General features: G+C 60.2%; 3 protein-coding genes across 3 annotated transcripts; 1 reads left to right on the top strand and 2 right to left on the bottom strand.

Moving 5' to 3' along the window:
• The first annotated feature begins 9,128 nt into the window (after positions 1 to 9,128).
• EPS8L3 (EPS8 like 3) lies at positions 9,129 to 14,857 on the top strand. Its single transcript, XM_036398171.1, has 18 exons — positions 9,129 to 9,169; positions 9,248 to 9,321; positions 9,403 to 9,467; positions 9,572 to 9,727; positions 10,716 to 10,853; positions 10,926 to 11,002; positions 11,697 to 11,815; positions 11,897 to 11,970; positions 12,045 to 12,144; positions 12,242 to 12,306; positions 12,957 to 13,031; positions 13,120 to 13,268; positions 13,360 to 13,569; positions 13,648 to 13,744; positions 13,836 to 13,949; positions 14,085 to 14,164; positions 14,263 to 14,395; positions 14,615 to 14,857. The coding sequence occupies exons 1-18, from the start codon at positions 9,129 to 9,131 to the stop codon at positions 14,630 to 14,632; spliced, it is 1,785 nt and encodes a 594-aa protein (XP_036254064.1). The 3' UTR covers positions 14,633 to 14,857.
• Positions 14,858 to 15,621: 764 nt separating this feature from the next.
• LOC118696254 (glutathione S-transferase Mu 1-like) lies at positions 15,622 to 18,713 on the bottom strand. The gene is made up of 8 exons (XM_036398338.1): positions 18,646 to 18,713; positions 17,617 to 17,692; positions 17,456 to 17,520; positions 17,285 to 17,366; positions 16,332 to 16,432; positions 16,118 to 16,213; positions 15,930 to 16,040; positions 15,622 to 15,848 (listed from the first exon to the last, which is right to left on the bottom strand). The coding sequence occupies exons 1-8, from the start codon at positions 18,676 to 18,678 to the stop codon at positions 15,753 to 15,755; spliced, it is 660 nt and encodes a 219-aa protein (XP_036254231.1). The 5' UTR covers positions 18,679 to 18,713; the 3' UTR covers positions 15,622 to 15,752.
• Positions 18,714 to 20,286: 1,573 nt separating this feature from the next.
• Positions 20,287 to 24,614, bottom strand: LOC118696253 (glutathione S-transferase 2). The gene is made up of 8 exons (XM_036398337.2): positions 24,511 to 24,614; positions 24,269 to 24,344; positions 23,617 to 23,681; positions 23,459 to 23,540; positions 21,961 to 22,061; positions 21,337 to 21,432; positions 21,155 to 21,265; positions 20,287 to 20,459 (listed from the first exon to the last, which is right to left on the bottom strand). The coding sequence occupies exons 1-8, from the start codon at positions 24,544 to 24,546 to the stop codon at positions 20,364 to 20,366; spliced, it is 663 nt and encodes a 220-aa protein (XP_036254230.1). The 5' UTR covers positions 24,547 to 24,614; the 3' UTR covers positions 20,287 to 20,363.
• Positions 24,615 to 24,766: the final 152 nt, after the last annotated feature.

The following is a 24,766-nucleotide window of genomic DNA, read 5'->3' as shown; positions in this document are numbered from 1 at the left end:
ATAACCTTCTTCAAAAAATTCACATTTTGGACCAATTTTAGGACCTGATCAACCTGTTCCTGGACAGAAAATGGTTCTGGATATTCACATCATCCAAGGGCACAGCCCTCCTGATGCCCAGCAGAGGCTGCACTGGCTGGAATAGGATGGGCTCCTCCTCCTGCTCACCTTCCCACCGGAGCCAAACAGTAGGGAAGGTCATACACTTTCCATTCCTAATATTTATCAATGGAATTATGTTTTCTGGCAGGAGACAGTTGCTTTTTGGAGGGAAAAACCAGCTGTTTGTGTCCCAGTAAGCCTGGACCATGCTGGAAGCAATGCTGGGACACCTGGACTCCCATCCTGTGCCTTTGGGGGTGTCCAGGGGTGAGAGGTGGCACCTGAGGGCAGGAGCAGCAGCTGGAGTTTTGCTAGAACATGTCACATGCAGATTCTTTTGCTTCTTTTCTGTCAAGGTCAGGATTAAATATGTGAGATGGTATTTCTTGTTGGGACTCAGATGTTTATCAGTTCTTATCTCTGTCACAGTCCCACAAACCCTGAGTTCTACAGCACTTCACTCTAACAAACTAAAAATGGAGCCCTGTCTCTGTCTACAGGACCTTTTAAGGATAAACTATCCAATTAAGAAATTACTCCCAAATTATTTTTTACTTTTAACCCAATAACCAACTGTTGCAGTGCGATCTCCTATTTTACCCATCCCAACCTCCTCAGGTGTGCCAACATTTCCCCCTCCCCCGTTTTGCCCTCCTGCCTAAGAGCTGTCCATCAATCTTAACATTCCAGCAAGGGCATCGTGTGGTTGGCAGAAGTTCAAAAGATGCCCCTCAGGTCCAGGCTCATTGGCCTGTCCAAGCGTCTTTATCCCTTGACCCTTCCCCTCCTTGTCGGGTCTGGCTGTCTGTCTGTCTCTGCCCCGACACGGGTACGGTGGTTCTTGGGTGGCGCACGTTTCAAAGGACGAGTCTGGACTCTTCAGCTTTTCGATCTTCAGATTGTTTATTGTTTCTTATCTACAAAATTTTCTGTCTGCCCAACAGAGGTCTGACCTGCAAGGCAGCCAAGGGCACTCTGCCCACCCACGGGGTGGTCATGTCTTTTTATACTAAAATCTACGTACATGATATTTACCTTTATTTCCCAATACCTTTCACCCATGTTAGCAAGTGCACCCTCACCATAAACCAATCCCCAAGTGCAAACATCACCACAGGAGATGGAAGACAAGAAGAAGAAAGAAGAAGGACGAGACACACCCTGATCCCTCCATCTTGTCTCCATAACCCCCCTGTACCAAAAACCTTAAAGTTTATATTTCACCCTATAAATGTGTCCCATTTACACCTTTCACTCTAAAGTGATTCTCATGTCCTCAAACTGCTGTCACTTCTGTGGATGGATCAAAATCAAGCCACCAAACACTCCTGGCAACATTCCAGGATTTCCGAGACCCCCAAGGGTTCTCTCGGTAACTCTGGACATCCGGAGTGATGTGCTGAGTTCCCACACCTCCTCACTGGTTGGCCCTCACCTGTCCCTCCCCTCCCCCTGTCCCCGGGGCTTAAAAGGACACGAGACCATGCGCCCAGGGTCTGTCTGTCTGGGAGCTGTTACCACATTCAGAGGTCTACCATGCTACAATAAAATTCTGGATTTAAGCTCTACGGCAGAACCCGCTTCTTTTCACCGTTGCCTGAACCTTTTCCACCAAAGGTAAACTGAGTTCCTATTTTGTCTGGATTTGTTCTGGGTGCCCAGCTGCAGCACCCAGCCGGCCAAAGGCATCTCTGGGGTGAAAACACCACAGCTGCCGCCTTTGGTCCAGCAGCAAGGCCAGACGAAGCCAGGCAGGACACACCTGGAAACATTCGGGGCCCAATATTTAATAACCAACCACGTGTTCAACTGCAATGTGGACTTTTTTATCCAATTACACAAAACCACCCAAACCCATGGAGAAGAAGGTGAAGAAGAAGGAGCAGCCTCCACCCTAAAACCTCCATCTTGCTTTATCTATATTACTGTATTCCAAACCCTTAAACTCTAAGTTTCCCACCCTGTGATGTGACACACTTCAACTCAAACTCCACACCCACAATCCCAGTTCCATCATTCCATTTTGGAAGCTTCTCCACGGCCTCAGGTCAATGCAGTGTTCTCCTGGGGGTCAGTGCCTGGCAGCACAGAAAGTCTGAAATTCTCTGTATCCAGGGGGGGTTCCAGCAGTCACAGTGCTCCTCCCCCTGTCCAAACAGCCCCCAAACACCTCCTGTGAGCCCTGTGCCTTTCTGCAACCCCTTCCTGCCCAGCTCCCACCCAAGGGAGGAAGGACCCACGGACGGTTCCGATGGTGTGGGAGGAGGAACCTGGGCAGTTCCTCCGTGGGCTCTCCCCACCCCACACCCCACTGATGGCATCTGCTCCCCCTTTCACAACTTCCTCCAGAGCTTCTCCCTCGAGTGCAACACCCCTGACCCGTGCTGGGTGTCACGTTCTGCACCCATCCCCCTCACAGGCACCTCGTGGGGGTTCCTGCTGGAACCCTGGGTGCTGAGAATTTCAGACTTTCTGTGCTGCCAGGCACTGACCCCCAGGAGAACACTGCATTGACCTGAGGCCGTGGAGAAGCTTCCAAAATGGAATGATAGAACTGGGATTGTGGGTGTGGAGTTTGAGTAGAAGTGTGTGATATCACAGGGTGGAAAACTTAGAGTTTAAGGGTTTACAATACAGTAATATAGATAAAGCAAGATGGAGGTTTTAGGGTGGTGACTACTCCTTCTTCTTCACCTTCTTCTTCACCTTCTTCTCCATGGGTTTGGGTGGTTTTGTGTAATTGGATAAAAAAGTCCACATTGTGGGCCATGGGTAGTTGGTTATTGGGTTAAAATAAAAATAATTTAGGTGTCATTTCTTAATTGGATAGTTTATCCTTAAAAGGCCTTGTAGAGAGAGAGACAGGGCTCCATTTTTAGTTTGTTAGAGTGAAGTCCTGTAGAACTCAGGGTTTGTGAGACTGTGACAGAGATAAGAACTGATAAACATCTGAGTCCCAACAAGAAATACCATCTCACACATTGAATCCTGACCTTGACAGAAAAGAAGCAGAAGAATCTGCAGGTTCCCAATCCAATCCCATCACCCATGAGGTCTCCAGGAATGCTGACCCAGCAGCACATTCCCATGGGAAGGGAACCCACCCATTCCACCCCACCACAGCATCGCCCTCCTGGCTGCAGCCCCCACAGCCCAACCAGCTCAGGGGGCCACGAGGCTTGGCCTTCATCCACCTTCATCCTCATCCCTGCAAAGATGCCATGGAAATGGGAATTTTCCCCCTGGAAAAGCTACCACTTGCACCCTTGATCCCATTCTGCTCCCCACCATGGCCACAAGCTCATTGTCCCCGGGTTTGCCCATGGGGATGTTGGGTTTGGGTCTCTGAGCAGCTCCAGGTGCTCCATCCAGCCAAGGAACTCACCTCATTTTATTCCAGGGAAGAGTTGGGATTCCTGAGCTTTGCTGAGCACCTTTTGCTGTCATTCCAAAACCCCACTCAGATCTCAGGATGGAGGATTTGGGGCTCATCCCTAAATTTTGGGGGATTTAGAGTTGGAGGAACGTCCCAAGGCTCAGATCCCACTACCTGAGAGGTGCTGCTCTGGCAGAGCAGGTCAGGAATTGTTTGGATTGGGTTTGTCCCTGAGTTGGGAAGCGATGAGGAGGAGGGAAGGGCTGGGAAGCAGGATGGAGGGGTAAAGAAGACACCAGCTCTTCCATGAGGGAATTCATCCCAAATGCCAAAGTTGAAGGAGAAAAAGCCAATTTCCATTTTTCCTTGGGCTCCCTTGGATCCTGGCACATCAGGGGATCTCCATGCTGAAGAGGAACATGGAATAACTGTGGAGCTGTGACCTCCCTGACCTCTCTCCTCATCCTCTCCCACCCAACCACGACTCCCAGACCTTGCTTACCCCAAAATCCAGCCTTCCCCTGGCTCCCAGAGCATGGGAAACACCTCCAAACCCTCTGAGGATCCTCAGGGGCTTGGCCACCCCCAAGTAGGATTTAACCTGCTCATTTGCATGCCCTCGTCACCTCTAATTAAATCTGTGTGATGCCACAGTCCTTGCAGTCCCCAGTCCCCCTGGAAATCCCCAGGCTGTGCTGCCAGGATGATGGATGGTGGGAAGAAAACAGGATGGGTCCCACACACAGGAGTGGCCACGGGCATGTTGATTTTTCCCTCTTCACACTAAAAATAAGAAGGTTGGTGCAGGTTTGTGGCCAGAGCCATGGGGCTGTGGAGGAAAACCAGCTCTTTGTGGCCACAGGGCTCCTGGCCTGTCCCTGGCCTGGGATCACAGCCCAAGATCACCCAAGTGATGGATCCCCTGTTGTGTTGTGATTTCAGGGTTTACCTCAGAACCCCGGGTCCCTCCCCTGATAATTCCCTCCCAGGTGTGTCAGTCACCTCTCCTTTCCCCTCCCAGCACTGTCTGTCAGTCCTGGCATTCCAGAAGGGCCTCGAGTGATTGGCAGATCCAAAGGATGCCCTCTACTCCTGGGGGGCCCTGGGCCATCCAGGTGTCCTTTGTCCCTTTGTCCCTCCCCTCCTGTCCCTGCTTGGTGGCTCCCTGCCCCTTCCCTCCCCTCTCCCCGGGGTTCAAAGGAGCGGCAGCCACGGGCTCAGGGAGTTCTGTTGGAGCTGGTGCTGCATTCAGAGGCCTGAGGGCCAGAATAAAGCTCTGGATCCAAACCCTCCATCAGAACCGACTCCTTTCCTTCACCATCCCCTTAAAGCTTCTCCACAGAGGGAAACCTGAGGAGCAGCCCCTGTTATGGGGGGAAGCTCCATCCCAGCACCACCAGAGCTCCTGCAGGCCTGGACTTGTCCCCACGTGCCAACTGCAGCACCCAGGCAGGCAAAAGTGTCTGTGGGGTGAAACACCACACACCCAGCCAGGCAAAAGTGTCTGTGGGGTGAAACACCACACACCCAGGCAGCCAAAAGTGTCTGTGGGGTCAAACACCACACACCCAGCCAGCCAAAAGTGTCTCTGGGGTCAAACACCACAGTGGCCACTGTTTGGTTCAGCAGCAAGGGCCAGACAAGCTCAGGCATGTCCTGTTCAGCTGTATTGGTAAAATTCCAATATCCCCAATGCTCTGCAGCACCTGCAGCTCCCCCACTGAAATCCAAAAATAATTCTATTTCAACCTCCTCAAAGCAAAAAGCAATGGTGTGAAGGTCACAGGGCTCCAGCCCAGAGCCACCAGCTGTGTCCAGCTGTGGACACCCCTGGCTGAGCCAGACATGGGCACATCACTCCCAGGGTCCCCCAGATGTCACCCACTCAGCACCTCCATCACACTTTGGAAATGGGAGAGGGGAAACAAATCAGCCTCCAAGGATGGGGTGGGGAAGCCAAAGGGTTAAAAACTCCCCAGGGATTTTGTCCTGTTGCTCTGGAGAGATGGGGTCAGCAGCACATGGGAAAAGCAGGACCAGCCAGAGCCATGTGGGCCAGGAGCCCCAGGGCTGCAGAGCCCACAGGGCTGAGACCCCCAGGGATCCTCTTGGGGTGACCCCAGGGAATGAGGGGTTCGGTGGCAGCGCTGAGATGGGGCCTTCAGGGACAGGAGAGGACGTGCAGCACCCAGTGACAGCCACCACAGAGGGACCAGCAGGGCATTGGGGACCTGGCAGGTGACAGGGACCAGCAGGGTGAGAGAGGCTGGCAGGGTGACAGGGACCAGTAGAGGGACATGGGACCAGCAGGGGACTGTGCCAGGGTGACAATGCCAGGGTGGCCATGCCAGGGTGGCCATAGACCAGGATGACAATGCCAAGGTGACTGTGCCAGGGTGGTTGTGTCAGGGTGACCATGCCAAGGTGTCTGTGCCAAGGTGACCATGCCAGGGTGACCATAGACCAGGGTGACCATAGACCAGGGTGGCCATGCCAGGGTGACGGTGCCAAGGTGACTGTGCCAGGGTGACCATAGACCAGGGTGACCATGCCAAGGCGGCCATGCCAGGGTGGCCACGCCAGGGTGATGGTGCCAATGTGACTGTGCCAGGGTGACCATAGACCAGGGTGACCATAGACCAGGGTGACCATAGACCAGGGTGGCCATGCCAGGGTGACCGTGCCAAGGTGACTGTGCCAGGGTGGCCATAGACCAGGGTGGCCATGGACCAGGGTGGCCATGGACCAGGGGCAGACCAAGCAAGATGTGGGGGCAGGATGACATCAAGGTGTCACCAAGCATCCTCTGTCCTTTCCTGTGTCACCCCAAAACAGCGTGTGAGCCCAGCAGCTGTGGCAGTGACATTGTCTTGGCACTGCCACCACCGAGGAGTCCCCTGGAGGGCAGGATTTGTGCATTTGTGCATCTCTGGGAGGCACCACCCTGGGCTGAGCTTTGTGCCACGAAATCCGTGCCATGGCCAGCACTGCTCTCACCCAGGGACTCTGACCCAACAATTCCCCAGCCCCTGAGGGGTTAAACGTCCCCAGCCATCCCCAAATGACGAAGAGACGCTGGTCCCCAGCAATTAGGTGACAGATGCGGGTACACCGCAGCCCGGGCTGGTGACGTGAGGACGGATCCAGGCTGGCTGGCGGTTTGTCTGTCCCTGGCTGGCACCCAGCCCCCGGAGCCACCGCAGCTGCTTCCCGGCCCCTCATGGCACCTGGCCGGGAGCGATGTGTCACCGGGAATTCCGGGCCCTGCTGCTCTGTGGTGCCCCTGTGCCCGGCGAACCCCCAGAATGCCCCGTGGTGTCCCCAGCGGGACAGGGTGATGTCCCCACCGCTGTCCCCTCCCCAGGAGCAGAGCAGGGGCGCAGCTTGAGGCCATTTCCCTCCCTAAAGAAGCTGCGCTTTGGGGTCAACTCACAGATTCTGCACGTTTTGATGCTGGGGGTCCCCAAAGCTGAAATGGGAAAAGATTTCCTGAAATGGGAAAAGATTTCTGAGTCTCCAGAAGGCTCCGAGCCCCTCCCTGGGGGGGTTGGTGTCCCCTGGGGGCTTCCCGAGCCTGGGGGGCACAGCCGGGCTGGGGGTGCGCAGGGAGTTGCTGCCTCTGGCTGGGAATTGAGGAGAAAAACAATAAAAACGGGGTTTGGAGTGAATCTACAGCCGGGGCCGTTCCCAGTTTACCCAGTGGGGTGACTGGGAGGAGCTGGGAGGGGGCGGGGCGAGCTCTGTCCCTGTCGGGGGGGGCACGGCAGTAAATCGGGGGAGGGGGTTTGGCTTTTGAGGGGATGCAAGCCGAAATCTCCTACGGGGACCACAGGCGGCCCCTTGTGCCACCCAAGAGTGTCACCCAAACGTCCCCAGCGCCAGGGTGGTGTCAGAGGCGCTGGCAGGACCAGGGACCCTGCACATCTGGGGCTCCGCACGTCTGGGGGGGGCTGCACACCTCGGGGAATCGATCGCACATCTGGGGAGTGTCACACACCTGGGGATCCCCATCCAGGGACGGCTGCACCTCTGAGGGGCTGCACATCTGGCGAGGGGTCCCACATCTGGCGCTCCCCCCGTGCAGGGTCGCACATCTGGGGGGTGACACGTCTGGAGATGGCACATCTGGAGGGGTGACACATCTAGGGGGGTGACACATCTGGGGGGGTGGCACATCTGGGGGGGGCACACCTGGGGGGGGGTGGCACATCTGGGGGGGGCACACCTGGGGGGGGGTGGCACATCTGGGGGGGTCCCACACATCTGCTGCTCCTCATGCGGGGTGGCACATGTGGGGGTGACACACCCGGGGGCTGTCCCACATCTGGGGTGACACACCCGGGGGCGGTCCCACATCTGGGGGGTGACACCTCGGGAGGGGTTACACGCTTGGGGGGGGGGGGAGGGGGGTGACACAGCGGGGGCCGCGGGAACGTGCTGCCCCCTCGTGGCCGCAGTGGGGACTGCACCCTGCCCCTCCCCGGCCGGGGAAACTGAGGCACGACCGGCGCCCCTTGGGGGGAATTCCCGGCTCCCCAATACCCGCTCCCCCCGGTGCTGCCCGTGAGTGTCTGCCCGCTGTCCCTGAACACTCCCCAAGGGGGTCTCCTGCTCCGTGTAACACTGGGGGATGCAGGACGCAAGGGTCCCCCGTGGGGGGGTCGGTTCGGTCTGCAGACCTGGGGAAAAAAAGCAGAGAGGAGGTGAGCAGGGATGTGACAGCCTGGGGGACTGGGGAGCACAAATGGGACCCTCGGGGACACAGGGGACACGGCCCAGCTGATCCATCACCGCCTAAATTGCACTGGAGAAGCCAAAGGGCTTAAAATGAACCCAAACCTCACAACCCTGTGCCGGGAGAGGTGGCTCAGCAGGTCACTCCAACCCCAGAGACACAACCCGGCCACCCCGTGTGCCCCCGGCCAAGCGGACCCCACGGCTCTGGGGATGATGATTCCTGCATCCATCCTTCACCCAAATCCTGGACCCTCACCCCGGCCCCGGCCCCGTCCTGGCCACAAACCACCCTGGGAGGATTTGCCGGGCAGTGACAGCTTTGGGGTGAGCCCGGGCTTGCCCCGCGGCCAAGGGCACAGAGTCCTGCGGGTGACAGGGTGACAGCGTGACAGGGTGACAGGTCCCTGCCTGCCTGCGGGACGTCACCACCGCCCAGCCCCGGGGCGGGGGACCTTGGGGACAGCCTGGGCCTCATTCCTCGCTGGATGCCCCGGGGCCAGCACGCCCTGCCGCGGGTGGGGGTGCCAGGGTGATTGCGGAGGTGGTGGCGGTGCCAGGTGCTCGTGTCCCCAGCGTCCCTCCCCCGCTTTAACGAGAGGGCAAAGAGCAGCTGGGTGCGGTGCCGGTGACAAGCCCTGTCCCCTGCCCTGTCACCCTCCGCAGGCACGGCCCGAGCAGCAGAGCCAGCACCGAGGTGAGCGGGGACATCCCGGGGACAGCGACCCCATCTCGGGACAAGGGGGGGACGGGGGGCCGGGATGGAGCGGGGGGGACTGGGGAGGGAGGGTCGGGGCGGTCACCTGAGCCAGGGCACCGCCCGGGCTGGGGGCTTGGGGACACATCGGGGATGACACAAGGACCGTGCCCAGGATCCCACAGCAGGACCGAGACGCTCTGGCTGCTCCCCGGCAGGATGGGAGACCCCTTCGGCCGCTGGAGCAGCAGCCCCTCCCGGTGAGCGCCACCCTGGGCACCCCGAGGGCTGGGCGGGACAGGGGGACAGGGCGCGTCAATGTCCGTCTGTCCGTCCAGGAGCGAATATGACGACAGGGCCCCGCTCCGACATTCCAACAGCTTCGCCCGCCTCACCGGGAAGGGCATTTACAGTGAGTGAGGGCTGCACCCCAAAAACCCCTTCAGGCCCCCCCCAGCTCGTCCCTGTCCCCTCACCCTGCCTGTGCCCTCAGACCAGCGCAAGGACTACGGGCAGACCCTGCTCAAGCTCCACAACGATTTCCAGCACCACGTCGAGGTAGAAGCCCCCCCAAAGTTCCCCGCGCCCCCCGGTCTTGCCAGGGGCCCGTGTGACACCGTGTGACACCGTGTGACACCGTGTGACCCCCTGTCCCCCCCCAGCACCTGCTGACGGTGCCCCTGGAGCGGGAGCTGCGCAGCGCCGAGGATTCCCTGAGGCGCCTGAGGGAGCTGCAGGAGCAGGGCCGGATCTGGGGCCAGGACGTCATCCTGGAGGTCACGGACCAGGAGCTGGTGCTGAGCGATGTGGAGAGCAAGGTAACCCCCAAACCCCCCCGGCCAGGGCATCCTCTGAATCCTGGCACCCCCAGGCTATGGGGAACCCCCAAATCCCGGTACTCTCTGGCCAGGGTATCCCCTGAATGCTGGCACCCCCAGGCTATGGGGAACCCCAAATCCCAGACGCCCCCTGGGCTATGGGAAGCCCCTGAATCCCGGTATCCCCTAAATCCTGGGACCCCTGACTGTGGAAACTCCCAGATCCCAGACTCCCCCTGGCTATGTCATACCTCCTGGCCAGGGCATCCCCTGGATCCTGGCACCCCCTGGCTATGGGAACCCCCAAACCCCGGTACCCCCTGGATATGGGAACCCCAAATTCCGGCGCCCGTGGCCAAGGTATCCCCTGAATCCTGGCACCCCCTGGCTATGGGAAACCCCGGTACCCCCTGGCCAGGGCATCCCCTAAATCCTGGCACCCCCTGGCTACTGAACCCCGAAATCTTGGCACCCCCTGGCTATGGAACCCCCTAAACCCTGGCACTCCCTGGAATGTGGAACCTCCAAATTCCGGTGTCCCCTGGCCAGAGTATCCCCTGAATCCCGGCACCCCCTGGCGCCAGAACCCCCAAATCCCGGTACTCCTTGGCTATGGAACCCCCCCAAATCCCGGTACTCCTTGGCTATGGGAACCCCCAAATATTGGCACCCCCTGGCTAGGGGAACCCCAAATTCCGGTACTCCTTAGCTATGGGAACCCCCAAATCCCGGCCGCCCCCTGTCCAGGTATCCCCCACCCCCAGCCCACCCCACTGCTCCCCACCCTGGCAGCTCCTACAGCCCGGGCACCCCCGATCTGGGCACCCCCCAGCCTGGCACCCACAGCCCTTCCCCAAACCCTGCTATCCCCCTCCTGTGCCACCCAGCACCCCCATGAAACCTCACACCCCACAACCCCGACCCCACAATCCCCCCGCACCCCTTTAACCCTTTCCTAGCCACTGATCCCCCGTGTTCCGCCTCGCAGGAGGAGCTGGAGGCGTTCCCGCTGGGAAGCGTGCAGGGATGCTCCGCCGGGCTGGACAACGCCGTGCTGGCCATCATCGTCCAGGAGAGGAACCCGCCGAGAAGCAGCGTGCTGCTCTTCCAGTGCGAGCGCCTGGGGGTGAGCCCTGAGCGGGGAAAAACGGGGGGCAGCCCCCCGGGATGGGCTCTGACTGCAGCGGCTCCGTGCCAGGCAGAGACGCTGAGGAGCAGCCTGGAGAAGGTGCTGAGGCAGAGGAAGGAGGAGCAGAGCAATCGCTACAGGCACAGGTATGGGGGGTAAGCGGCTCTGCGGCCCCTCCCTGGACACAGCTCGGCCGGGGCCAAAGTCTCGCTCCCCAAAGCTGTGGTGAGTCTGGCGGTGGGGTCTCCCTGTGGTCCCAAAGGCCCCCCAGAGTCCCCCCTGCCTGTGGGCAGAGACACGGCCCCACCTGAGGGGTGAGGGGGGGCCCTTTTCCCAGCGCCCCAGCTCCCGGCTCAGCGCCCCCATCCTGCCCCACCCCATGAACACAACCCCCCATCCTGCCCCACCCCATGAACACAACCCCCCCACCCCATCCAGGGCTCAGCGCCCCCATCCTGCCCCACCCCATGGGCCCGAGCCCCCATCCCATCCATGGGCTCAGTTCCCCTCCCACCCCCTCTTCCTCATCCCCGTGGGCACAGACGCCCCCCCGGCACCCACGAGCTCGGCGTCCCCTCATCCCCACGGGCACAGAGCGTCCCCCACCCCATTTCCCATCACTGGCCTCCTCCCCACACCCACAGACCCCAGACCCCACTCCCGGAGCCAGCCCCGCTCCTGCCCCACACCCACACACAGACCCCTGTCCCCCCATCCCGTGTAACCCCCCCGTGCTCAGCTCACCCTCTGTCCCCCCCATCCCGGTACAGCCGCCCCAAGCTGGGGGGGGGGGGGGCTCAGCTCAGCCTCTGCTCCCCTCCCTCCCCGCTGCCCCCGCAGCCCCCCGGACCCGCCGCCCAGCCCGGCCCCCCCGTACGCGGCCCCGGAGCGCTGGGCAGAGCCCCCCGAGCCCGACCCCCACCCGCCGGCCTGGCGGGGGCCGCTCTCCTCGGATCACCGTGAGTCGGGGCCGGGGCAGGGAGGGAGCGCGCCGTGCCTCAGTTTCCCCAGAGCAGCGGTGACGCTGGGGATGTCCCCAGGTGCGCCGCAGCTCCCGGAGGTGTCCCGGGGCCGAGCCCCCGAGCAGGCCGTGCCCGAGGCGGACCGGGATGTTGTAAGTGCCCACCCGACCGACCCCTCACCCCTGACGGGCTCCGACCCAGCACCCACCGCCCCCCGCACCCACAGGAGATCCTCAACCACGTCCTGGGAGACCTGGAGCGCTTCGTGGGCCGGCTGAAAACGGCGCTGAGCTCGGCCAGCACGAAGAAGAAGCTGAAGAAGCCAGGTGGGAAGGGAGGGGAGGGTCCCCGGGGGCTGCTCGGGGTGCCGGTGTGCCCAGCCCGGTGCCCAGCCCGGTGCCAGCCCCAGCTGTGCCCCTCCAGCGCTGCCCCCAAAGGATGAGTACACGGATTTCTTCCAGAAGGTGAAATACGCCCTCAACCTCTTGGTAGGTGGCGTTGGTAGGGCTGGAAGGGGCGGCTGGGGGTGGGGGGATGTGGGGAACGGGCTAAATGGGAATTGGGGGGGCTGTGTGGGGAAAGGGGGGCTCTGGGGATGGGGGGGACTCAGTGGGAATAGGGAGGTGTGGGGATGGGGGATTGCATGAGAATGTGGGGCTCTGTGGGGATGGGGGGGCTCTGTGGGGTGAGGGAGGTGTGGGTGAGCCGAGGGGCGCTGTGGGGTGGAGGGCCCATATGGGGACAAGGGTCTGTGTAGGGATGAGAGGTGGGGGTGGGCTGGGGGCTCCGCGGGGCTGGGGGGGCTGTGTGAGGACAGGGGGGGCTCTGTGAGGACAGGGGGGGCTCCGCGGGGCTGGGGGGGCTCTGTGAGGAGAGGGGGGGGCTCCATGGGGCTGGGGAGGCTGTGTGAGGACAGGGGGGGCTCCGTGGGGCTGGGGGGGCTGTGTGAGGACAGGGGGGGCTCCGTGAGGACAGGGGGGGCTCCGTGGGGCTGTGTGAGGACAGGGGGGGCTCTGTGAGGACAGGGGGGGCTCCGTGGGGCTGGGGGGGCTGTGTGAGGACAGGGAGGGCTCCATGGGGCTGGGGGGGCTGTGTGAGGACAGGGGGGGCTCCGTGGGAACACCTTCCCCCCCCATAGGGACGGAGCCACCCCTACGTGCGGGAGCCGGATCCCCCCGAGCTGCTGCGCCTCATCTTCTCAGCTCTGTCCTTCGTGAGTGCCCCCAGAGCGGGTCCCACCCCCCGAAATGCGTGACACGGGTGGGGATCACCCCTCAATCCCCCATCCCGGTGCCCTGCAGGTGCTCGGGCACTGCCCCAGCCCCGGGCTGGCCCCGGCCGTGCAGAGCCCGCTGCTCCTGCCCGAGGCGCTGCAGCTCCTCGAGGAGACCCTGGGCGATGACGATTACGGCGTCTGGAAGAGCCTCGGCACCGCCTGGAACAAATCCAGGTGGGCTCCAGCCCCCGGACACCGAGAAAGGGCGCTCTGGATTTGAGGGGGGGTCCCAGCGCTCACCGCGGTGCCCCCCCCGATGTTGTAGGGCCGAGTACCCCAACAGCCACCGGGTGCCCGCGTACACCCCGGTTTTTTCGGACGGGTGGCTGCCCCCCGTGATGGAGCAGGAGCGCCGGGGGAGCCTCCAGGACGCCCCAGCGCCTGCCTCAGTTTCCCCAGCTCAGTCGCGACCTTCCCGGTCCCTGCCCCCCGCACAGGCACCGGGCAGCGCCTGGAGGGACCATCCCGGCCAGGAGTGAGTGTGGCCCTGTCCCTGCCCTGCGGAGGCTCGGGGCAGGATCTGGGCACTGATGCAGCCTCTTCCCACCGCCAGATCCCCGCTCCCTGCCCAGGGGCTGGTCCGAGCCCTGTACGACTTCCAGGCCAGGAACTCGCGGGAGCTGAGCGTCAGGAAGGGGGACACGCTGCAGGTGGGAGCGGGGCGGCCCCTCCTTGGGTGGTGGACACAGTCGGGACCCCGCGGTCCTGCCCTCCAGCTGCCCCCCCTTGTCACCTGCCCAGGTCCTGGACCAGCAGAGGAAGTGGTGGCTGGTGCAGGACGAGCGGGGGGACAGGGGACACGTACCTGGCAACATCCTGGAGCCGCTCCCGGAGCCGGGGCACAGCTCCAGACAGGTGGGGGACCCCTCTCCCGTCCCTTCCCCTCTTCCGTCCCTTCCCCTCTCCCCTCCCTTCCCCTCCCAGCAGGGGGTGGCCGGCGGTACCGCCACGTCCCCTCCCTTTGTCCCCTCCCTGTGTCCCCCGCTGCAGGACGGTCCCCCCACCCTGCACCCCAGCTCCTCCCCGGCAGAGGTGACAGCCTGGCTGATGGACAAGGGCTTCTCGCGGATGTAGGTGGTCCCTTGAGCCCCCCTCCCCCGCCCAGAACCCGCCTGGGTCCATTTGGGGCTGGGGGCGAGCCCGGCTCACTCCTGGCGCCCCCCCCCAGCACGGTGCGGACCCTGGGGGTGCTGCGGGGACACGAACTGCTGCAGATGAGCCCGGCCGAGCTGCGAGGGGTCTGTCCCGAGGAGTGGCGCAGGATCCTCTTCAAGCTGTCCCCGATCAGGACATCCCTGGGGGTGAGCACTCCCACCCCCGTACCCCCGTACCCCCACCCATCTCGGGACCCCCGGCCCCACGCCCCCTCCCCACCCCCGGGCTGACCTTGGGGGACCTCCCGGCCCAGGGTGTCCCTGTGGCTGTGGGACCCCCGGCCCCGGAGCCCCGCCCGAGCCCGGGCTGGCCATGGCGGGGAGGGACCCTCATCCCCACGCCCCCTCCCCTCCCCTTCTCCGCAGATCGGTCCCAGGGACTGAGCCACCGAGGCCACGCCGATGTCCCCATCACGTCCCCGCCCCGGAGGGAGCACCCTGGGAACGGCTGGACCTGGGGGCGAACCCACTCCCAACATCGCGTCTGGCCCCCCAAGGCAGAGAACGGCCCCCCCAAAGGAAGGAGGGGGGCAGGCACCCCCCTCGGCGGGCTCGGGCGCTGCAAAGGGACTTTGCACCCCCAAAATGTAAAGCGACTGATGTGGAAAATAAAAGTGCCAGCAGCAGGGTGTGCAGAGTCTGGAGGGCACCCCGGGGCAGGGAGAGGAACAAGGGGAATAGGGGAATAGGGGATAGGGACCAGTGGAATAGGGGAATAGGGACCAGGGGAATAGGGACAGGGCAGGGAGAGGAACAAGGGGAATAGGGGAATAGGGACCAGGGGGATAGGGGAATAGGGACCAGGAGGATAGGGACCAGGGCAGGGAGAGGAACAAGGGGAATAGGGACAAGGGGAATAGGGACAAGGGGAATAGGGACAAGGGGAATAGGGGAATAGGGACCAGGGGGATAGGGCCAAGGGCAGGAAGGGGGACCTATCATTTCACCCCCCCGCAGCACCCAAGGCACATCCCTGGTCCCCATCTCAGCGAGCCGATGGCAGCGAGGGGCCCCGGGGACAGGGCTGTCCCCAGCCCACCTCGCTCAGCACCCTGGGTGCGTGGCAAGGCACCAACGCTCCCTCCCTCCCCCCCGGCCTTTGTCAGGGCTCCCTCATTAAAGCTCATTAGGAATGTGCTAATGAGGAGCGGGGGCGGAAGAAGGGAGCCGCAGGGCTCCTTTACCCTGGGAACAGCACCAGGCTGAGCTCCTGCCCTAAACCAACCCAGCCACACTGGGGACTGGGTCCCATGGGGCAGGGACCACCCCTTGGGGCAGGGATCCCCCCTCACCTGACACCCACCAACCCCCCGGCCACAGGTGGGGGGCACTAAGGTGACCCCCAACACCACAAGGCCTGTGGGGGCTCAGGGTGCCACATCTAAAAATGATTTATTGCCTTGGGGGGCGTCATGCCAGTGGTGCTGTCCCCCCCCCAAGGGTGGAGGGTGCTGGAGGGGCTGGGTTAGGACTCCCCCCACCCTCTGAGCCCCGAGCTGAGCTCCTACAAGTTCTTGTTGCCCCACTTGGCCATCTTGTTGTTGATGGGCATCTTCTGGAAACGGCTGGACTTCAAGTAGGCAGCCACCTTCTCCAGAGCCTGGGGACACACACAGAGGGTCAGGGGTGCCCCCACCACGGCAGCCCCACCCAGGGGTGACCTCGGGGTGCCCCTGCTCACCCCAAAGCGCTCCACAAAGTCCTTGAGATTCTTGAAGGGCTCCAGGCACTTGGGCTCAAAGATGCGGTTCTGATCCAGCACGTCGAACATGAGGAAGTCCACGAAGGTCAGCTGGGGACATCGGGGGGACACAGTGAGGACAAACCCCCTCCCCAGCCCCTCAGCCCCCTCGGGAGCCCTGGCAGTACCTTCTCCCCTGCAAACCACTTTCTGTCCCCCAGGAAGTTGGAGAAGAGCTTCAGTTTCCCCGGGAGCTGCTCCAGGTAGCCCGGCTTGAGCTTCTCCTGAGGGAGGAGGGAAGGGGTGAGGATGGGCAGCCCCAGACTGCCACCCTGGGGAGCACCCTCCCAGTCTGGGGTCCCCAATGCTGGCACAGGGTCCCCCTGCCTGCAGGACACTCACAAAGTCAGGGTTGTAGCAGACCATGACAAGGCTCATGCGGAAATCCATGATCTGGTTCTCCAGCATGTCCACACGCAGGATCTCCTCCTCTGTCTCACCACCTGCACAGGGGGGTCAGCACTGGGGGCCCAAACCCTCCCTGATCCCATCCCTGCTGCTCCAAATCCTCCCTGACCCCAGCCCCACTCCTGCCTGTGGGTCCCTTTAAGCTCCAACCTGCACCCCAATCCAGCTCCAGCCCCAAACCAAGCCCAACTGAATCCCAATTCAATTCCAGCCCTACTCCAATCCCAACTCCAACCAAACTCCAATTCCAGCTCCCAACCCAACGACTAACCCTACTCCAACCCCAACTTCAATCCAACTCCAACTCCAAACTCACTCCAAGCCCAAATTTAATCCAACTCCAGCCCCACTCCAAACCCAGTTTTAATCCCACTCCAATCCCACTCCAGCCCAACTCCCATCTCAACTCCAAACCCACTCCAACCCTAAATTTAATCCAACTCCAGCCCCACTCCAATCCCAACTCCAATCCCAAATTTAATCCAAATTCCAAACCCACTCCAGTCCCACTCCAATTTCAGTTTTAATCCCACTCCAATCCCACTCCAAACCCACTCCAACCCCAAATTTAATCCAACTCCAGCCCCACTCCAATCCCAACTCCAATCCCAAATTTAACCCCAACTCCAATCCCACTCCAGCTTAACTCCAATCACACTCCAGCTCCACTCTAATCCCAGGTTTAATCCCACTGCAATCCCAGGTCCAATCCCAGCTTGAATCCCACTCCCATCTCAATTCCAATCACAACTCTAAACCCACTCCAGCCCTAACTCCAGCCCCAATTTAACCCAACTCCAGCCCCACTCCCAGCCCACTCCAACCCCAGCTTTAATCCCACTCCAAGCTCACTCCCATCCCTCTCCCACCCCCTCTCCCCCACTCACACATGTTGTGCTTGCGGGCGATGTAGCGCAGGATGGCGTTGCTCTGGGTCAGTTTGGTGGGGCCATCGATGAAGTAGGGCAGCTGGAGGGACAGAGGGACATGGGGACAGATGGACATGGGAACACCAGGACAGCCAGACAGCCCCAGCCCCCCCAGCCCCTGACACCTACGTTGGGGAAGTCCAGCCCCAGCTTTTCCTTCTCATTGATCCATTGGCTCTTATCATAGTTGGGAGCTGCAAGGGAAGGGGAGGTTTGGGGGATGTTGTGTCCCCCTAAAAGCCCCAAAAGAGGCTTTTGGGGTGGTGTGGGGACCCCCTGAGCCCCCTCACCTTCCCCACAGCTGTAGAGTTTGTCCTCATAGGGTGTCTCTGTGTACTCCAGGAGCAGGCGGATGGCGTGGGCGAGCTGGAGAGGGGGATCAGTGAGACACCCCAAAAACAGCCCCCAAACGTGAGCCTGCAGCTGCCTCACACAGGGGGAAACTGAGGCACAGGGCAGGGCAAACTGCCCCCCTGCCTAGCACCCCTGCACAGGGGGACCCCCCCCCAAAAGCAATATCCTCCCACCCCCAAGTGCAGCAGGACCCCACAATTCATCCCAGACCACCCCAAAAGATCAAGGAGACCTCCCACAGCTTCCCCAAAACACCTGAGGGTCCCCACAGACCCGGCAAACACCAGAGGGGCTCCCACAGCTCCTCCCAAGGTTAGGAGGGCAGCCCAAGACCCCCCAAAACACCAGAGGGACCCCCACGGACTTACCAGAGCCCCCCAGGGCTCCCCCCCAAGACTAATGAGGGAGCCTCATTAGAGCTCATTAGGAATGTGCTAATGAGGAGCGGGGGTGGAGGAGGGGCCAGAGCCGCCTCCCCCAAAACACCAGAGGGACCCCCACAACTGCCCCAAAGACACAGGAGAGCCCCGAAAACTCCCCACAAACCCCCAGAAGCCAGGGGAGACCCCCGGAGACCTCCACAAGCCTAAAGGGACCTCCCGCATCCCCCCACAAGATCAGTGGGACCCCCACAGACCCCTGGCTGCCCCCTAAAGGCTCAGAGGGGTCCCCAGAGCCCCCCCAAGCCAAAAGGGAACCCCAGAGCCCCCCCAAGCCCCCACCCGAGTGCAGCGGAACCACCACAGCCCCCACCCCCGAAACCAGCAGGGACCCCACAAACCCCCCCGAACATCCCCGAAAGACCAAGGGGACCCCCCGAAACCCCCCCAAATAACCGGGGGGAACCCCGAAAACCCCTTAAATCCCCCCAAAAAGCGCAGGGGCACCCCCGGAGGCGCCTTTGGGGTGCGCGCAGCCCCTGCCCCGCGCGGGGCTGTCCCGGGGGGGTTCGGGTCCCCGCTCACCCCGCGGATGTCCCAGTACCCCAACACCGCCATGGCCGCGCGATCGCTGCCCCGCCCCCCCCCGTGACCCGACCACGCCCACACGGGGGCGGGGCGTTGGGGGCGGGGCTTAACGGGACCGGATTCCACGGGGGGACCCCTTATCCCCTCTTATCCCGGGGTCCTTCTTATCCCGGGACTTCCCCTTATCCTGGGGCTTCCCCTTATCGGACCCCTCTTATCCCGGGGGTCCCCCTTATCTCGGGGTCCCCTTTATCCCGGGGGTCTCCCTTATCACTGAGGTTCCCCTTATCCCGGGGTTTCCCTTATCTCGGGACTTACTTCCCCTTATCCCTGGGGTTCCCCCTTATCCCGGGGCTCCGCGGCCCCCCAAGCTCCGCGGGGTCCCCCTTAACCGAGGGTTCTGTGGCTCCCCCCTGCCCCGCACGGAACCTTTTATCCCTGGGGGGTCCCCTTATCCCGGGATTCCCCCTTATCCCGGGATCCCGGGGCTGTCCCTTATCGGATCCCCCTTATCCCGGGGGTCCCCCTTTATCCGCGGGGTCCCCCTTAGCAGAGGGTTCTGTGCCTCCCCCCCGCCCACACGGACCCCCCCTATCCCGGGGGCTCCACAACCCCCCAAACCCCGTGGGGTTCCCCCTTATCCCGGGAGTTCTGCGACCCTCCCATCGTCATGGGAACCCCCTTGTCTGGAGGGTTCTGTGAGCGCCCCGAGCTCCAGGGGGTCCCCCTTATCCTGGGGGGTCTGAGGCCACCCCAAGTTTTAGGAGGGTCCCCTGTAACAGGGGGTTCTGTGACCCTCTCCATGCCCGTGGCTTTGTGACCCCCTAAATTCCATGGGGTCCTCCTTATCCTGGGGGGTCTGTGGCCACCCCAAGTTCTATGGGGGTCCCCCGTAACAGGGGGTTCTGTGACCCTCCCCATGCCCGTGGCTTTGTGACCCCCTATATTCCAGGGCGTCCTCCCTATCCGAGGGGTTCTGTGGCACACCCCATCCATCCCCACGGCACCACTTTATTCTGGGGGCACTGCCACCCCACAAACTCCATGGGGCCGCCTTATTCTGCAGCCTCTTAAATTCCTTTAAATTCCTATAAATTCCTTTCAATTCCTCTGCAGCCCCTTTAAATTCCTTTAGGGTTCCCCCTTTTCCTGGGAGAAATTTTCAACCCTTAAACTTCATGGGAACCCCCTTGTTCTGGGGCTCTGCAGCTCCTTAAATTCCTTTAAATTCCTTTAAATTCCTTTAAATTCCTATAAATTCCTTTAATACCTCTGCAGTCCTTTTAAATTCCTTTGGGGTTCCCCCTTTTCCTGGGGGAAATTTGCAACCCCCCAAACTCCATGGGAACCCCCTTATCCTGGGGGCCATGAGTCCCTCTGTGACCCCCCCCTCAAGCTTCATCGGGGTCCCCCCTCACCTGCAGGAGGGTCTCACTATCCTGGGGGGAATGGGGACCCCACCTTGCTCCCCACAGCCTCCACGGGGGTCCCCCTTATCCCGGGGATGTCCCCGGGAATGGCTCCCCCCCATCCCAGACCCAGGAGGGTCCCACACCCGCAGGGGTCACCCCACAAATGCGGGGTCACCCCAGCTCCCACCGCAGCCCCTCGGCAGCTCAGGGCACCCCACACGGCACAGACAAGGGAGGGGGAGCCCCCCGAGGTTTATTGGGGAGCTCTGGGGGTGATTTGGGGGCGCAGGGGGGGTCAGCCCCTCACTCCTTGGTGTTGCACCACTTGGCCGTGCGCCAGAAAATCGGGGTCTTCATGAAGCGCCCCGAGCGCATGTAGGCAGAGACCTTGTCCAGGGCCTGGGGGACACATGGGGACACGTGGGGACAGGGACACACCACGGGGACAGGGGTGGGGACACTGGGGTGGCTGGGATGGGCACAGGGACATCAGGGTGCTTGGGACAGGGATGTCTGAGATGGGGAAAGGGACACTGGGGTGTTGGGGACAGGGATGGGGACACTGGGGTGGCTGGGATGGGGACAGGGATGGAGACACTGGGGTGGCTGGGATAGGGATACTGGGGTGTCTAGGATGGGGACAGGGACACTGGAGTGTTTGGGTCAGGGATGGAGTGACTGGGATGGCTGAGATGGGGACAGGGACATCGGGGTGTTGGGGACAGGAATGAGAACACCAGGGGGTCAGGGATGGGGACAGAAATGGAACCTGAAGCATCAGGAATTGAGACAGGGGCATTGGAGTGTCAGGAATGAGATGGGGACACTGGGGTGTCAGTGATGGGGACACCGGGGCGTCAGGGACAGGGATTGGGACACCAGGAGTCAGGGCAGGGGTCACAGGGGTGACAGGAATGGGATGGAGACAAACACCGGGGATTTAAGGACGGGGCTTGGGATGGGACAAGGACACAGCACTGAGGTGTTGGGGATGGTGAGGGCACAGCGGGCGGGGGAATGGTGACACCGAGTGTCAGGGACGGAGGCGGGGCCGGGACACCGCGGTGGCCCCGGGCTGTCCCGGCCCCGCTCACCTCGAAGCGCTGCAGGAACTGCGCCAGGTTCCCCTGCAGCTCGGGGCACTCGGGCACGAACATGCGCTGCTGGTCCAGCACATCATAGGCCAGGAAGTCCACGAAGGTGAGCTGGGGGAGGGCCAGGGGCGGTCAGACCCCACAGAGACCCCCCCAAAACCCCCCCAGCATCCCCCACCAACCTTCTGCCCTGCAAACCAGGGCCGGGAGCCCAGGAACCGCGACAGCTCCTGCAGCTTCTTGGGCAGCTGCTCCAGGAACGCCGGCTTCAGCTTCTCCTGCAGGGCAGGGGGGGCACAGTTTGGGGGGCTGCTCCCCCCAGAACCCCGGGGCATCACCCCCAGTGCCAGGGATGTGCCCCAGTGCCAGGGGTGGCTCAGTGTCCCCACAGGGGGGATGTCACTGATTTATTTGATGGAAAATCCTTTTGCCAGGATTTTTTCTCCTGACAAACTGAGAGGCCTCAGAAACGAAATGTAACCAATGGTTATCTGCTGCTGTGGGATGCAACAGGTGCATCTGGGGTTGGTCTCGTCTGGTTGTTTCTAATTAATGGCCAATCACAGTCCAGCTGTCTCAGACTCCCTGGTCAGTCACAAGATTTTGTTATCATTATTTTCTTGCCTTCTGATGAAATCCTTTCTCCTTCTTTAGTGTAGTTTTAGTATAGCATTTTCTTTTAATATAATATATATCATAAAATAATAAATCAGCCTTCTGAAACACGGAGTCAGATCCTCATCTCTTCCCTCCAACACCACCACAGGGTGGATCTGTCCCCCCATGCCCCCCCCAGGGGCACTCACAAAGTCAGGGCTGTAGCAGAGCCGGGCAAAATTCATCCTCAAATCCATGAGCTGGTTTTCCAGCAGGTCCACACGCTGCTTCTCCTCCTCTGTCTCACCACCTGCAGGGTGGGGAGGTGTCAGCCCATGTGAAAAATGCATATTTTATGATTGGCTTTTTGCAAATATTAAAATTAATATTACATGTGTTGTGCTAGAAAGTTATGCTGTATTAATTTTTTAAGTAGTGTGTTAAATATAGTTCAGGTTATAACATAATGTTAAAACAGAAACCATGTATGTGAGATTTTTTTTAAGAAAGGAATGAGGTACTTGTGGAGGGGTTTGACAGCTGGCCGGCAAGCAAAGCTGAGTTAATAGAAGTAACAATTGATGATTTTAAAGTGTATCCATAGCAAGGAAGAAGGCAAGGCCATCAGCATAGAAACAGATTAGAAAAGATACATGAAATTTTTGTAAACTAGACTACGTGCCTAAGTAGATGTGTATAAGTGCCTTATTAAATTTCTCTAAAACTTTTGCTAATTATATTGACGTTAATTGCTCTGCACCAATGAATATAATAAATTATTGTGGTGTAGTTAATGACTTAAGAGTGTGCCTTGTTAAGAGTATATAAACTAGAGAACATGCAGAATAAAAACTTTTTGTTCTTGGACCCTGATCGTGTGTGTGTGTGTCACATCCAGCCTAACAGTGACAGTACTGGCACTAGAGAGCAGCCACAGGACACCTGAATCTGTCAGAGAAAGGGAATTTATTGCTCCATTATCAGGAGAAACGAACTTCTTCCTGCCTCACTCAGCCCTGAAGACACCATCAGGATTAGGAGGAAGAAGCTGACACTGACCAGACAGAATCCTTTGTTTTAATAGAATTTATGTATCATGAATGAGGTGTATGAATATGCAACAGGCTGTTGTTCTTAAGGGTTAATCCTCTGTTAATGTGGGTCCTTTTTCACACTTATTTTGCCCAGAAAGAGGTACCTGGACTGCCAATAACTCCTTGTTTTTATCGTCCCATATTGTCCTAATCCAAATTGTCCAAATTATTATTACTCTAATTATATTGTTATTTTTATAATAACAGTAGTATAATATTGTATATATAATATTATATATTATATACTAGTATATACTAATATAATATAATATAATATAATATAATATAATATAATATAATATAATATAATATAATATAATTAATATAATTATATTATATTATATTATATTCTTTATATTATATTCATTATATTATATTATATTATATTATATTATATTATATTATATTATATTATATTATATTATATTTATTATATTTTTTATTATATATTATATATTTTTATTATATATTTATTATATTTTTATTATTATATTTTTATTATTTTTATTATCTTTTTATTATCATTACCCTTTTAAACTTTTAAAAACAAGCGATTGGCATTTTTCACAGCCCACCCCCTACAAACCCCAGTGACAGGGACCCCCCCACTCACACATGTTGTGCTTGCGGGCGATGTAGCGCAGGATGGCGTTGCTCTGGGTCAGTTTGGTGGTGCCGTCGATGAGGTACGGGAGCTGCGGGTGCCGGGGGTGGGGGTCAGCCCGGGAGATCTCCCCCTAAACCCCCCATACACCCCCCCCCATCACCTACGTTGGGGAAGTCGAGCCCCAGCTTCTCCTTCTCGTTGGTCCAGTCGCTCGGGTCATAGTCAGGGGCTGGAGGGGCAGAGAGATTGGGGGGGGGGCTCCCCCAGACCCTCTGCCCCCCTCGTGGCACCCACAGCACTGGGGGGTGCGGGCACTGGGGGCATTGGGGGTGTCCGTCCCCCCCTCAGACCTTCTGCCCCCCTCATGGCACTCACAGCAATGGGGGGTGCGGGCATTGGGGTGTCCCCGTCCCCCCCCCGGACCCTCTGCCCCACAGCACTGGGGGTGCGGGCATTGGGGTGTCCCCGTCCCTCCCCCGGACCCTCTGCCCCACAGCACTGGGGGTGCGGGCATTGGGGTGTTCCCCCCCCCCAGACCCTTTGCCCCACAGCCCTAGGGGTGTTCCCCAGTGTCCCCCCCCCGCCCCGGGACAGCCTCTGACCGGTCCCGGGACAGACACGGGAGAACGTTGGCCCTGAGAGGGGTCAAGGTCCTTTCATAGGGGGAGACAAAGGTGACAGCCCCGAGCTGGCGGGAGGGGGTGGCGGGACACGCTGCCAAGTGGGGGCGTCCCCCCCCTTCTGACAGAGCAGGATCGAGGGGGTTGGGGGCGGGGGTGGGGGGGATTTGTGGTCACAGCCCCGTGCCCCCCTCACCTGGGCCGGGGCGGTACTGGCGCTCCTGGTACGGGGTCTCGGTGTACTCCAGCAGCAGGCGGATGGCGTGGGCCAGCTGGGGGGCACAGCACCCGCTTTTGGCACCCCAAAGCCCCCCCGGACCTCTCCCCCACACCCCGGGACCCCCAGCACCCCCACATCGCTCTGGGACCCCCAACACTCCCCCGGCCGTGCCCACCCCCGTCCCCAGCGTGCCACTGTCACCCCTCGATGCCACTCACCCCACGGATGTCCCAGTAGCCCAGTGTGACCACCATGGTGACACCCGCCCGACGCTCTGCGAGAGCGCGGACCAGGACGGACTGGGACGGACCGGGACAGGACCCTCCCCTGTCCCCTCCCCGTGGCGTCAGCACTGCGGGCTCCGTGCCCGGGCCTCCCGCCAGCGCTGCCGCTGCCAGCGCCGCTCGGAATCCGCCCCCTGACCCTCCCACATCACCCTGGGCACCCCCAAACCCAAGGCATGAAGGCACACAC

The sequence above is a fragment of the Molothrus ater genome, chromosome 25 (genome assembly GCF_012460135.2).
Source record: "Molothrus ater isolate BHLD 08-10-18 breed brown headed cowbird chromosome 25, BPBGC_Mater_1.1, whole genome shotgun sequence".
In the NCBI taxonomy this organism is placed as follows: domain Eukaryota; kingdom Metazoa; phylum Chordata; class Aves; order Passeriformes; family Icteridae; genus Molothrus; species Molothrus ater.
Note: the sequence above shows the minus strand (reverse complement) of the source record. Positions and strands in the feature narration are given on the sequence as shown.